The sequence below is a fragment of the Aedes albopictus genome, chromosome 1 (genome assembly GCF_035046485.1).
Source record: "Aedes albopictus strain Foshan chromosome 1, AalbF5, whole genome shotgun sequence".
NCBI classification, from domain to species: Eukaryota; Metazoa; Arthropoda; class Insecta; order Diptera; family Culicidae; genus Aedes; species Aedes albopictus.
The window spans coordinates 250272214-250286535 of record NC_085136.1 but is presented as its reverse complement, the minus strand read 5'-3'; the positions used below and the strand labels follow the sequence as shown (position 1 = coordinate 250286535).

At 42.3% G+C, this 14322-nt stretch overlaps 1 protein-coding gene across 9 annotated transcripts in view; it reads left to right on the top strand.

The window, feature by feature from the left end:
* The window catches only part of LOC109400406 (polypyrimidine tract-binding protein 2), a 1522650-nt gene that overhangs the window by 1328010 nt on the left and 180318 nt on the right, over window positions 1–14322 (top strand). Inside the window, exon 2 of one of the 9 annotated variants that reach the window (XM_062846602.1) lies at window positions 9361–9444. The exons of the other annotated variants lie outside the window; for them this stretch is intronic. Within the exon in view, the coding sequence (XP_062702586.1) occupies window positions 9418–9444 (27 nt within the window). The 5' untranslated portion in view covers window positions 9361–9417. The remainder of the gene's footprint in view (window positions 1–9360; window positions 9445–14322) is intronic. 9 annotated transcript variants of the gene reach the window in all.

Genomic DNA, 14322 nt, shown 5'->3' with positions numbered 1-14322 from the left:
CCTGAGAAGCTCTGATCCCTTACAAGCCGTGCCGGAGTTTCACTGTGAATCCCTGGCAGAGCTTCCCTGAGAAGCTCTGGCGGAGCTTCCCTGAGAAGCCCTGGTAGAGCTTCCGTGAAAAGCCGTGGCAGAGCTTCCAAGAGAAGTCCTGGAACATTTGAAGTTTTCTAGCAGAGCTTCCTTGAGAAGCCCTGGAAGAGCTCCCCTGAGAAGCTCTGGTAAAGCATTCTTAAAAGCCCTGGCAGAGCTTCCCTGCGAAGCCCTGGCAGAGCTTCCCTGCGAAGCCCTGGCAGAGCTTCCCTACGAAGCCCTCCTGCGAAGCCCAGGCGAAGCTGCCCTGAGAAGGTCTGGCAGAGCTTTCCTGAGAAGCCCTAGCAGGGCTCTCTTGAGAAGCTGAGAAGCCCTGGAAGAGCTTCCCTGCGAAGCCCTTGCAGAGCTTCCCTGCCAAGCCCTGGCAGAGCTTCCCTGCGAAGCCCTGGCAGAGCTTCCCTGCGAAGCCCTTGTTGAAAATCAGTCAGTACTCTGGCAGAGCATTCTTGACAAGCCCGGTCTATCTTCATTTAGAAGCACAGCAACTCATTGACACATCTCTTGAAAAGCTGTGCAAGCTTCTCGTAGAAGCTCAGCAAGGTCTTCATGGAATATCTGCGATGTTTCGGAAGCTTCTGAGATAAAGTACGAAAGCTTTTCACGGAAGCTCCACAAGCTTCCATCGCAAGCTTCTCGTGGGTGCCTCAACTAGCTTCTTATGGTTAGCTTCTCATGGAAGCTCCGCAAGCGTCTCATGGAAGCTCCGCAAGCTTCTTATGGAAGCTTCGCAAGCTTCTTATGGAAGCTTCGCAAGCTTCTTATGGAAGCTCCTGAACCTTCTTATGGAAGTTCCGCAAGCTTCTCATGGAAGCTCCGCAAGCTTCTCATTGAAGCTACGTAAGCTTCTCATAAAAGCTTCACAAGCCTTTCATGGAAGCTCTGCAAGCTTCTCATGGACACTCCGCAAGCTTCTTATGGAAGCTTCACAAGCTTCTTATGGAAGCTCCTGAACCTTCTTATGGAAGTTCCGCAAGCTTCTCATGGAAGCTCCGCAAGCTTCTCATGGAAGCTCCGCAAGCTTCTCACGGAAGCTCCGCAAGCTTCTCAAGGAAGCTTCGCAAGCTTCACATGGAAGCTCCGCAAGCTTCTCATAGAAGCTCCGCAAACTTCTCATGAATGCTCCGCAAGCTTCTCATAGATACTCCGCAAGCTTCTCATGGACGCTCCGCAAGCTTCTCATAGCAGCTCCGCAAACTTCTCATGGTAGCTCCGCAAGCTTCTCATAGATGCTCCGCAAGCTTCTCATGGAAGCTCCGCAAGCTTCTTATGGAAGCTCCGCAAGCTTCTCATGGAAGCTCCGCAAGCTTCTTATAGAAGCTTCGCAAGCTTTTCATGGATGCTCCGCAAGCTTCTCAAGGAAGCTCCGCAAGCCTCACATGGAAGCTTCGCAAGCTTCTTCAGGAAGCTCCGACTAGCTTCTTATGGAAGCTCCGACAAGCTTCTTCAGGAAGCTCCGGCAAGCTTCTCATGGTAGCTCCGCAAGCTTCTCATAGAAGCACCGCAAGCTTCTCATGAATGCTCCGCAAGCTTCTCATAGATACTCCGCAAGCTTCTCATGGACGCTCCGCAAGCTTATCATGGAAGCTCCGCAAGCTTCTCATGGAAGCTCCGCAAGCTTCTCATGGAAGCTCCGCAAGCTTCTCATGGAAGCTCCGCAAGCTTCTCATGGAAGCTCCGCAAGCTTCTCATGAGAGCTCCGCAAGCTTCTCATAGAAGCTCCGCAAACTTCTCATGAATGCTCCGCAAACTTCTCATGAATGCTCCGCAAGCTTCTCATGGAAGCTCCGCAAGCTTCTCATGGATGTTCTGATCATCAGCGTCTTCAAACTTGTCCCTTGTTCTTCGTAATTTCACTCCTACTTTGACATGCGAACCTCTTCTATTTGTGTTTGAAATTAATCGAAGCACCGCCTTAAAACTTATTCGACACTTCAAGGCCTCCAAACCATCCTGAAAACTGGGTCAACCAGATCCGCAGTCTCAACGGTGCCAATTTCGGTAACATCTGGCCTCATCCATAAGCACAAAGGCTCCCCACAATCTCCGGCCACCCCACAAATCATAGAAACTCATCATAACATCCCCTTTATTCCCGTGGAAATCATCATTTCGCCCCATTTGTCCGTCCGTTGTACCTCCCGTCTAGAACTGAAACCTCGCGGTACGGAGAGAGAACAGGCCATTACTTTCGGCAACATTTAATTCGACATCATTATCGCTGATCCAAATCGACCCCTGCCGTTGCAGCCGTTCTTCTCCCTTCGTCCTTGTGGAGATTTTTTCGTTGCCCTCCAACCTTCCACCACGGATGAAAAATAAGCTCAATGACATTGTCATTATTCAAGGGTCGCTGCTGCGTTGTGATGCCGCCACCACCGCCATCAGGGACGAAACGGTGCGGAAGGAAAATGGAGGTTATATTTTCTACCGGTTGGAATCATCACTCACAGCGCAGCGTAGGAGAATCGTTTGTGGAGAGAGGGGCAACGACAACGGGAGGATTCAATTACCTTAATGCCTGTTTAATTTCTGGCTGCCGACGATCACGACGACGAAGACGAGGTCGACGAGGACCGTGATTTGGAATGGGACCTGGTGGCAGCAGCTTCTTGTAAATTTTTAGAAATCTTCTTCGAGAGGATAATGAGCTCCCGTTCGATGAGGTTGTTTGGATGTCAGGTCCTCGAAAGAAGCGGGGGCTAGATGTGTCATTTTTGTGACAAATTGATGTTTTCTCAGCGTTGCGAAAAACGGCACATGTGACACTTGAGCCCCCCGGAGTTATGAACAAGCGCTTTCTGAGAGGGAGATGATTTATTCGCAGAAAATGTGTGAGTTTTAGGATTGAATGATGTGAGGCAGCGATTGTTGTGAGTTGTTTGTGCGCTTGGTTGGAAGAGGGGGATTTTTTGGGCTCGTTTGTGCATTAAAAACTGAAAACTGAAATGCTCTAATTGAAGAAAACTTTAAATCTGACATATAGGCTATTTTTGACCATAACTTTATTGAGTATAAGTTCTAATTTTAATGCGCAATATGACTGAAATTTCTCATGGATCAAATCGATTACTGAAATCTTCAATCTTGAATTTATTCATGTAATGTTCAACTGGATTTTAAAAAAGTTATTAAGGTAATTATCTTGAAAACCCCATTTTCTTATGGTCAAGACATCATATATCCGAATTCTCAAACAATTGTCCCCCAAAACCACATCCAGTTGATTCTACCGGACTAAAACCACCATTCAAGACTACTTAAGTGCACTACCTAAGCCTTCCGTAAATAGTTATTCAAACAAAAAGCAAATATTGATCTTTTCGAAGCAATCAACTGCCGAACATGGCCATGACTCTTCACGCGCTTTAAGGACACAACTCCTCCTCTCTCATCAGTGCAGTAGTGACATCAATCGACTTAATTTCAGCTGGTCCACCAGACCGAGAACGATACCACGGAGCAAAAGTGTAATCGTCTACCATGGCTGTGACGACCAACCGTGGGTAGACGACGGACAGTCAGTGCAGTGGCGGCGCGTGGCCAAAGTTTTTCCGAAGATGATGAAGACGTTGTCGACGCGAGTAAAACAACCACAACAACAACTCTCGTTGATCTGTGCTCAACTTCTTCGACTACCATAGTTTCTGATGAAATGAGGAAAGTCTCCGGTGGTGGGTGTGCGAGTAGTTAGTCAGTCGGTATCCGTGGACGGTCCAGGGTTGGGGAAAACTCGTTTAACTTTTTCGCAGCGTTTCATTATGGGACCCTGGTCTTCCGTCTTGCACGTCTCAGATTTGCGGCGGCAAAGTGTAATAACTTCTCGGGGAGGCCGAGTTGAATTGCCATCTCAGCCAGGGCGGTCGGTAAATTAAGAGACTGTGGCAAGTTGTATTGGAGTAGATTGAACTGTGAGGTGTATCGTTGGCACTTCATTTATGTGGGATATTATTAGAAGTTTGGAAAGTTGTGAAAGTCTTTGGAAATCTGGATTGAATGTAATGCTGGTTGCAATGCAAGTTTCAAGAGGAATGTTACAACATTAAAGGGGTTATCTAGCATGCTAAACGAAAGAATCATCGCCAATTCGCACAGATAACCGTTATGGTCAAGAATAGCCTAAATTCCAGATTTTACCATTTCACCCATTCTAGTAGCAAAATCATGGTCTTTTTAAAACCTGAACATGTGACATGATATAGAGCTTCTTCAAAGCAGTTAATTAACAAATGTTTTTACGGAATGCCACCACAAATATTGTTTTACCAGAAAGAAGCTCTCTTCGACTCTCATGATTACACTTGACTTCCAGTTAGCCTGCTTTCTGGTAGCTAAACAGAGACCTTAGGAATGTCATATAAACATCACATGAATCATCTAGCATGCTAAATGATCCAATCATGATCATGTTGCCTAGATAACCCTTATGGTCAAGAATAGCCTAAATTCCAGATTTCGTCATTTCTCCTATTCTAGTGGCAAAATCGTGAACTTTTTAAAACCTTAACCTAAGATATCATGCAGAGCTCCCACAAATCGATTCTAATTTACAAATACCTTTTCGAAATGCTGCCACAAACATTGTGAAATCCATTAATTCAAAATTAGTCATTTTCCTGGAGAAGAACTCCCTTGGGCCCATCTTTAATCACACTTTGGCTCCAACTAGCCAGCTTTCTGGTAGCTAAACAGAAACCTAGTATTGATTACCTTCTGCATTATTAATAAACGTTATCTTATCTACATAATTCCAACACCTAGTCCTTGTCGTTCCATCGAACGGCACTTGCCAAAGTCCACAAGCCGTGAAAATGTATCTACTCGGCTCGATAAACACCACAGCTCTCTCTACTTGTCGTTGAGCTTGGATCATCCCCTCAGACCGACCGACCGAGACAAAACCGAGATAATTTCCAACCGACGACGACGATGGTTCCCAGAAAAACACAAGCATTTATTGGTCTCCACTGGTTGTTCCCATCTCTCTGCCTCTTTGTCGCCTAGGCGATAAACAAGCCAGAACTTGTCGCCCCATCGAAATGAACGACCGTTTTGGGGTAAATATTGAAACCATGATAGCAGCCAGAACGGCTGTTTGGTGCTAGTAGGAGCTGGGCAACAGCTGGAAGCTCTTCATTTGGGTGGTAGATGTTCCTCTTATATTGGAAGCTAAAATTTGCTGACTCTTTGAGGTTATGGTATGCACTTAAGTAGTCTAAAATTGCTGCAATCGACTAGACATGTATCGTCCTTGGAAAGAGGTTTGAATTTCGTTACACCAGTGATATGTTATGGCTTGACCATAAGAAGACAATGCCAGAAGCCTTAGAAAAGCCTTCAAAGACTTTTCTGGAAGAGCCTTGCGGAAGCTTCCGGAGAAGCTTTGCGAAAGCTTCCGGAGAAGCCTTGCGAAAGCTTCCGGAGAAGCCTTGCGAAAGCTTCCGGAGAAGCCTTGCGAAAGCATTCGGAGAAGCCTTGCGAAAGCTTCCGGAGAAGCCTTGCGAAAGCTTCCGGAGAAGCCTTGCGAAAGCTTCCGGAGAAGCCTTGCGAAAGCTTCCGGAGAAGCCTTGCGAAAGCTTCCGGAGAAGCCTTGCGAAAGCTTCCGGAGAAGCCTTGCGAAAGCTTCCGGAGAAGCCTTGCGAAAGCTTCCGGAGAAGCCTTGCGAAAGCTTCCGGAGAAGCCTTGCGAAAGCTTCCGGAGAAGCCTTGCGAAAGCTTCCGGAGAAGCCTTGCGAAAGCTTCCGGAGAAGCCTTGCGAAAGCTTCCGGAGAAGCCTTGCGAAAGCTTCCGGAGAAGCCTTGCGAAAGCTTCCGGAGAAGCCTTGCGAAAGCTTCCGGAGAAGCCTTGCGAAAGCTTCCGGAGAAGCCTTGCGAAAGCTTCCGGAGAAGCCTTGCGAAAGCTTCCGGAGAAGCCTTGCGAAAGCTTCCGGAGAAGCCTTGCGAAAGCTTCCGGGAAAGCCTTGTGAAAGCTTCCAGAGAAATCGAAATCGAATCGAAATCGAATCGAAATCGAATCGAAATCGAATCGAAATCGAATCGAAATCGAATCGAAATCGAATCGAAATCGAATCGAAATCGAATCGAAATCGAATCGAAATCGAATCGAAATCGAATCGAAATCGAATCGAAATCGAATCGAAATCGAATCGAAATCGAATCGAAATCGAATCGAAATCGAATCGAAATCGAATCGAAATCGAATCGAAATCGAATCGAAATCGAATCGAAATCGAATCGAAATCGAATCGAAATCGAATCGAAATCGAATCGAAATCGAATCGAAATCGAATCGAAATCGAATCGAAATCGAATCGAAATCGAATCGAAATCGAATCGAAATCGAATCGAAATCGAATCGAAATCGAATCGAAATCGAATCGAAATCGAATCGAAATCGAATCGAAATCGAATCGAAATCGAATCGAAATCGAATCGAAATCGAATCGAAATCGAATCGAAATCGAATCGAAATCGAATCGAAATCGAATCGAAATCGAATCGAAATCGAATCGAAATGGAATCGAAATCGAATCGAAATCGAATCGAAATCGAATCGAAATCGAATCGAAATCGAATCGAAATCGAATCGAAATCGAATCGAAATCGAATCGAAATCGAATCGAAATCGAATCGAAATCGAATCGAAATCGAATCGAAATCGAATCGAAATCGAATCGAAATCGAATCGAAATCGAATCGAAATCGAATCGAAATCGAATCGAAATCGAATCGAAATCGAATCGAAATCGAATCGAAATCGAAATCGAATCGAAATCGAATCGAAATCGAATCAAAATCAAATCGAAATCGAATCGAAATCGAATCGAAATCGAATCGAAATCGAATCGAAATCGAATCGAAATCGAATCGAAATCGAATCGAAATCGAATCGAAATCGAATCGAAATCGAATCGAAATCGAATCGAAATCGAATCGAAATCGAATCGAAATCGAATCGAAATCGAATCGAAATCGAATCGAAATCGAATCAAAATCGAATCAAAATCGAATCGAATCGAAATCAAATAGAAATCGAATAGAAATCGAATCGTAATCAGATTTGTAAACATTTGGCTATTGTTTTTGCATCCTATGTCGACTTTCGCGTCTTTTATCGATTTCGCATCAGTTTTCATTACTTTTTTCATTTTTTTGCGTTCCATTACATCTGAAATCCCCGACATCCAGCAGCATCTGTCCCCAGATTATAGCGATCATGAAAATAAGAGCATCCTCCCACCGGCAATCTCAGCAAATTCCATCGCCTGGCAGGAACGTGGCTTCCTACATTGTTATGTAGCGCTGCTGTCGTTCCACTTTTTGCCGCCAACCTAGTGGAAGTAGATTCGCTCACAATCCGACTCACGTTTCCGCCTCCTTCTTCATCCCCACCCAGTCAGCGGAAAAGGGATAATATTTTCATTCTCACTCCTCGACTGGAGCCACCATTTGCGTTGTGTTGTGCACGCTCCCTCTGCTGCCACTCCCACCATAAATCGGGCACACGCTTCTTACACGTAACGGTGGGCGCCAGCCACAGTCGGCCGTGATTCAGACTTCATTTCTCATCAGCATAATTCCGCATCATTCCCTCTATTATTATGTTTGCCAATCCGAGCCCCCCGTGCGCCTCCGAGCCGGAGGAGTTCTATGTGGCAACGAACGACGGAACGAAGGAAGGATACCTCTGCCTGTTGTGTTCGCGTTATGAGGTAGTAGTGGGCGATTTGAGGTTGAATGTAGAGTACGATGAAGATTGATCGACTTTTTCTGGGATAAGTCGACTGAGTGTTAAAAGACGTTTACTTTTGATAAACATTCATTTAAAATTTCAGAGTCGATATAGAGCAAAAAGTCGACATACATTCGATTAAGAATTGTTCGATACTTAAGCTTCCAAATCTATGCAGAATAATAAACGAAAACTTGAAACGGAATGATGGTTTAGGACATAAGTCGACATAACTTTACAAACAGTTCTTCAAATTTGTTTGGTTGACACATTGTCAATTTTTCGGTTCTCAAAAAGTCGACATTTCTGTCATCAGAAATAAGTTATCGATTATTCCACAGAGAATCGCCCAATACTGCCTGGCATATTGCAGGAAGCCTAGAAGCCGCGCAACAGGCACCCAGCAGATCCCAGCCCGAGAAGGGATTAAATAATATTTATTATTATTGTTTGTCGTTTTGCCGTTCCTGGCTCACTACCGGCAGGCAGGCAGGCAGTCCTCGACAGACAGACATACAGTCAGACAGTCAGTCGGACTATAACTCGTGGAATGGCTTTTGCTCGCTGGATTTGCTGTCGTCGAAGGATTCTTGATCCTGCCAACAACAACAATGGTGAAATAGAGCAATGTCGACATAACCCTTACTTCCAATAATACCGAGGAAGAACAAGCGTCAGCGCACATTCAGAAGTGCCTTCCTCCTCCGCACGATGATTGATGTGTCGAATTCCGGGGCTTATTTCACGGCTTCGATTCCGGGCATCCCGACGAGGCCCGTCGGGGCCCGGAATTGCGAGCTATTAATTTCCATTTGCCGTCTGTGGGTCCTGTGGATTGTCTTGACCCGGGCTTTGCGAAGCCGCAAAGAGCAGGAATCGATTACAATGTAGTTTATGAGGCTCATTCGAGACGAGTTTAAAGGGGAGAGATAGTTTGGGAGCTGTGTTGAATTTGTGTATGATTGTTTCATTCAAATTAGAAGATGATGACAGAACATAACAAAAATGTTTTGAACTATCGTGGTAACTGTTAGTTTGGTAAACATTTCAACAAAGTCGACAAATATGAAAAGTCGACTAATTCATTAGAAAACCAGATTAAATTTAATCGAATATCGAAAAGCTCGAAAAGTTTTTGAAATACAATCGAATTTCATGTTTATCAACTGAGTTGACATTCAACCGAATTGCAGCTGAAAATCAATTGAAATTGTATCGAATTTTGACGGAACCTTATATGACGTTTTATTGGTATTCAGTTGAGAGATAATGCAAAAGCAATTGAAAATCAATTGAAATTCTTTTGAAATTTGACTGTCAATTGAAATTCAGTTGACAATCAATTCATATTAAATTGAAAGTCAATCGATATTCGATTGAATGACAATTGACTTTCAATTATAAACAAATAGGAATTCAATTGCAGTTCAACTGGAATTCAACTGATATTCAATCCTAACATTAAACGTAATTTTTTCACTGCCATATGACGCTCACGACCACTGAACTAACAATGTTTTCTCTTTATTTTCTTTATTTTCAGGTGAGTTGCGATGCAAACTTCTCGGCTTAGTGAATACATCAACACACTTCGAAAAATATGTATTGGCCTCTGTCGTCAATAATGGTAAGAATTACTAAATAAACAGCTTGGGCTCAGGGTAAGCATAAATCGAACCAAATTAACATTTGAAGATACTCCAGTTCATAGCATATTACTGAACTGAATCTGAACTGAAACTGAACTGAAACTGAACTGAAACTGAACTGAAACTGAACTGAAACTGAACTGAAACTGAACTGAAACTGAACTGAAACTGAACTGAAACTGAACTGAAACTGAACTGAAACTGAACTGAAACTGAACTGAAACTGAACTGAAACTGAACTGAAACTGAACTGAAACTGAACTGAAACTGAACTGAAACTGAACTGAAACTGAACTGAAACTGAACTGAAACTGAACTGAAACTGAACTGAAACTGAACTGAAACTGAACTGAAACTGAACTGAAACTGAACTGAAACTGAACTGAAACTGAACTGAAACTGAACTGAAACTGAACTGAAACTGAACTGAAACTGAACTGAAACTGAACTGAAACTGAACTGAAACTGAACTGAAACTGAACTGAAACTGAACTGAAACTGAACTGAAACTGAACTGAAACTGAACTGAAACTGAACTGAAACTGAACTGAAACTGAACTGAAACTGAACTGAAACTGAACTGAAACTGAACTGAAACTGAACTGAAACTGAACTGAAACTGAACTGAAACTGAACTGAAACTGAACTGAAACTGAACTGAAACTGAACTGAAACTGAACTGAAACTGAACTGAAACTGAACTGAAACTGAACTGAAACTGAACTGAAACTGAACTGAAACTGAACTGAAACTGAACTGAAACTGAACTGAAACTGAACTGAAACTGAACTGAAACTGAACTGAAACTGAACTGAAACTGAACTGAAACTGAACTGAAACTGAACTGAAACTGAACTGAAACTGAACTGAAACTGAACTGAAACTGAACTGAAACTGAACTGAAACTGAACTGAAACTGAACTGAAACTGAACTGAAACTGAACTGAAACTGAACTGAAACTGAACTGAAACTGAACTGAAACTGAACTGAAACTGAACTGAAACTGAACTGAAACTGAACTGAAACTGAACTGAAACTGAACTGAAACTGAACTGAAACTGAACTGAAACTGAACTGAAACTGAACTGAAACTGAACTGAAACTGAACTGAAACTGAACTGAAACTGAACTGAAACTGAACTGAAACTGAACTGAAACTGAACTGAAACTGAACTGAAACTGAACTGAAACTGAACTGAAACTGAAACTGAACTGAAACTGAACTGAAACTGAACTGAAACTGAACTGAAACTGAAACTGAACTGAAACTGAACTGAAACTGAACTGAAACTGAACTGAAACTGAACTGAAACTGAACTGAAACTGAACTGAAACTGAACTGAAACTGAACTGAAACTGAACTGAAACTGAACTGAAACTGAACTGAAACTGAACTGAAACTGAACTGAAACTGAACTGAAACTGAACTGAAACTGAACTGAAACTGAACTGAAACTGAACTGAAACTGAACTGAAACTGAACTGAAACTGAACTGAAACTGAACTGAAACTGAACTGAAACTGAACTGAAACTGAACTGAAACTGAACTGAAACTGAACTGAAACTGAACTGAAACTGAACTGAAACTGAACTGAAACTGAACTGAAATTGAGCTGAAACTCAGCTGGAACTCAGCTGGAACACAACTGAAACCTAGCTAATACTCAGCTGAAGCTTGGCTGAAACTGAACTGAAACTTAGCTGAAACTCAGTTGAAACTCAGCTGAAACTCTGCTGATTCTCTGCTGAATCTCTGCTGATTCTCTGCTGAAGCTCAGCGGATACCCTGCTGAAGCTCAGCTGAAACTTATCTGACACTCTGCTGAAGCTCAGCTGACACTCTTCAGAAGCTCTGCTGACACTTAACTGAAGCTCAGCTGTCACTTAACTGAAACTCAGCTGATACTCAGCTGAAACTCGGTTGAAACTCAACTGAAACTCAGTTGGAACTCAGCTAACACTCTGCTGACGCTCAGCTGACACTCAGCTGAAACTCAGTTGATCAGCTGAAACTCAGTTGATCAGCTGAAACTCAGTTGATCAGCTAAAACTCAGCTAAAACTAAGTTGAAATTCAGCTGAATTTGACTGAACCTTAATTGAAACTCAAATGGAAATTAATTTTTAAAGCTATACTTCTGCCACATCTTTCAACGGGTCCTTGTTTCGCATCGATCTCATTGAAAAATTAAACATCACCGCCACTTCAACCTGGAAATCCTTCGGAATTACGATTGATGGACGCCGGTAATTGGATGGATGTTTAATTAGCAGCAGCGTTCGCTCTTGAGTACGCGAAACAAAAAAAAAATCGAAAATCATGTTCCTACTTCAGTTTTCACCATTTGAAACGAATCATCCCGAGGTGGAACGTTTAAAACAAGAACGGGTGCGATTAAAACCATGAAATCCGTCGCATCATGTTCAAACAATTATCGCGAAACCCATCGAAACGAACGAACGAACGAACGGAAAAGCTCATTCGAATCAATCAGACTCCGTTTTTCCCGAGCAAATCGCGAGTTTCCATGCGTTCTTATCGAACCCCCCCTCTGCGAGCTACCACTGCGTGTCTGCGCTCCATTGCCACAGCAAGCAAACACGGCACTGCACGGAGGGGTCGTCGGTCGCCTTCAGTCGCCTAATCCCCTGGCAGCTTAGTCTCTTGGAATTATGTCGCTGGTTTCAGTCAGAGGGACGGACGGGCAGCAACAGGCTCCTTAAAGAGCTCAGTGCAAACAAGCCCGACGCCGCCACCGCCTGGCTTCGGGAATGGAATTTTGTTTATCTGTCTCCGCGACTTCTGTGGAAGAATTCTGCATGCAAAAAATATGCTTTTCTTTAGCTGAGGGGGATGCTGGAAATGGCAAGAAATGTCAGCTTTTGGGGTACCGTATTATCTTTTGATGGTGTGCTATTCATTCGGTTTAAAGTCCTTTGTAGTGGCGGTATTGTTGGTTGTACTGAAAGGAAACAGCTTCATTGAAAGTGGAATGAAAGTCAAATGAAGCTGATTTGTCAGTCAGTTGAATATTGAAAGTGTATTAAAACGCAGCGATTTTTAAGTGAAACTACACGAAAACATCAATGGACTGATGGAAATTGGACAATGTCAAAGGAAAGAGAAGCAAATTAATTCAAAACGAAATGAAAATGACATCCAAGTGAACTGAATGTTACTGATTTTCATTTGATAAAAAGTCAGTTGAAAGTCAAATGGTTATGAGATTTCAATACATACAACTAACTGCGCATTAAATTGAAATGAAAGTTATGCTGATATGAACATTTAACGATAATTATTTGTATTTAAGACCAGGGATGGAAAATATCACGGAATTTCATGAAAAAAATATGTCATGACATTTTTCAACTTCCACCATTTTGAGTGTGATTTCTGTCCGTGAGAATTATCAGTCGATAATATGCTGATAAGTTATCGAAAATTAATGATATCCTTTTTCAAAGGTGCAACAACAAAATGTCATCATCATGACATTTCCCACCCCTGATTGAGACTTACTTAACGTTATTACTCTAGAACAGTGAATCAATCACTATAATAAGTTCGTCCTTGCAACAACAAAAAAAACGGACTGACAAAGGAACTCGGTGGTAACATAGTCGTCTCCTTCTGGATACACGCGTAGCCAAAAAAATTACATTCACAGGAAGAACATCGCGGCAGTCACCACTGGGTTCGGACCAGACTAAATGACTTTGAGGCATTCGTGGCACAATTGCCAAATGTTGACCGTCTTGGCCACACGAAATTGGAGCTTGAGCTCGAGCATGGCGGCATCATCATAAAATGACGAGGGTTAATTTGGGGAAATTTTCCCGGGGAAAGAAGTAGCGAGCGCAGGACGCGCACCGAAAACTGGGAAGGAACGGCAGGAAGGAAAAACCAGCCTTGTCATTTTCATACACGCGAGTCCCGGGGTTTTCGGTTTTGTTTTGGGAGGGTGAGACTTGTGGTTGTGGCGGCGACTTGGGCTCTCCTGTTCTGCCCAGTGACCCGGACCGTGGTTAATCTTTAATGGAGATTTAATGGCACCGTTGAATGGTTGTTTTGTTTGTTTTCATCGAGGGGATTTCCCGTTGTGGGTAAATGTTGAATAGTTTTCGTGGGGGATATGGATGGGAATTTCACGGGAAATTTAGAAGTTATCACCACAAAAGATTTTATTTAGAAAATCAATTGAGATTTACTAGCAATTCAATTGAAATTCACCCTAACGCAATTAAAATTCAATCTGGATCCGGTAAAGTTTAATCGAATAAAAAAAAATTAAATTCAATTGAAACTCAGTCGACATTCAATTGACATTCTTTCGAAATTCAATCGAGGCTCGGTTCAACTATATTTTGATTAGAATTCAATTGAAATACAATCGAAGCTGAATTGAAAATGGAATTGAAATTCATTTGAAATTCGAAAGAAGATTGATTCAATCGAAATTGAATTGGAATTGACTTGAAATTTTATCGTGAATCAGTAGAAACTCAATTGACATTTTTCCGAAAATTCAATACAAATTCTGTCGAAATCGAATTCTAATTGATTTCAATATCAATGGATATCGGGTTGAAAACCGATTGATTTTCAATTGAAATTCAAATGAGATTTGATTCTCAGTTGAAATTCATTTGAAATTCAATTGACATTTTATTGAAATTCAATAGAGACTCAATTGACATTTTTCCTAAATTCAATTGAAATTCGTTTGAAATTAGACTTATTTCATTTGAAATTGATTTAAATTTCATCGCAAATGTAATTGAAATATGTTAGAAATTCAGTAGAGGATTTATCGAATTTCAATTTGGTCATGATGTTCGAAATGTAACACTA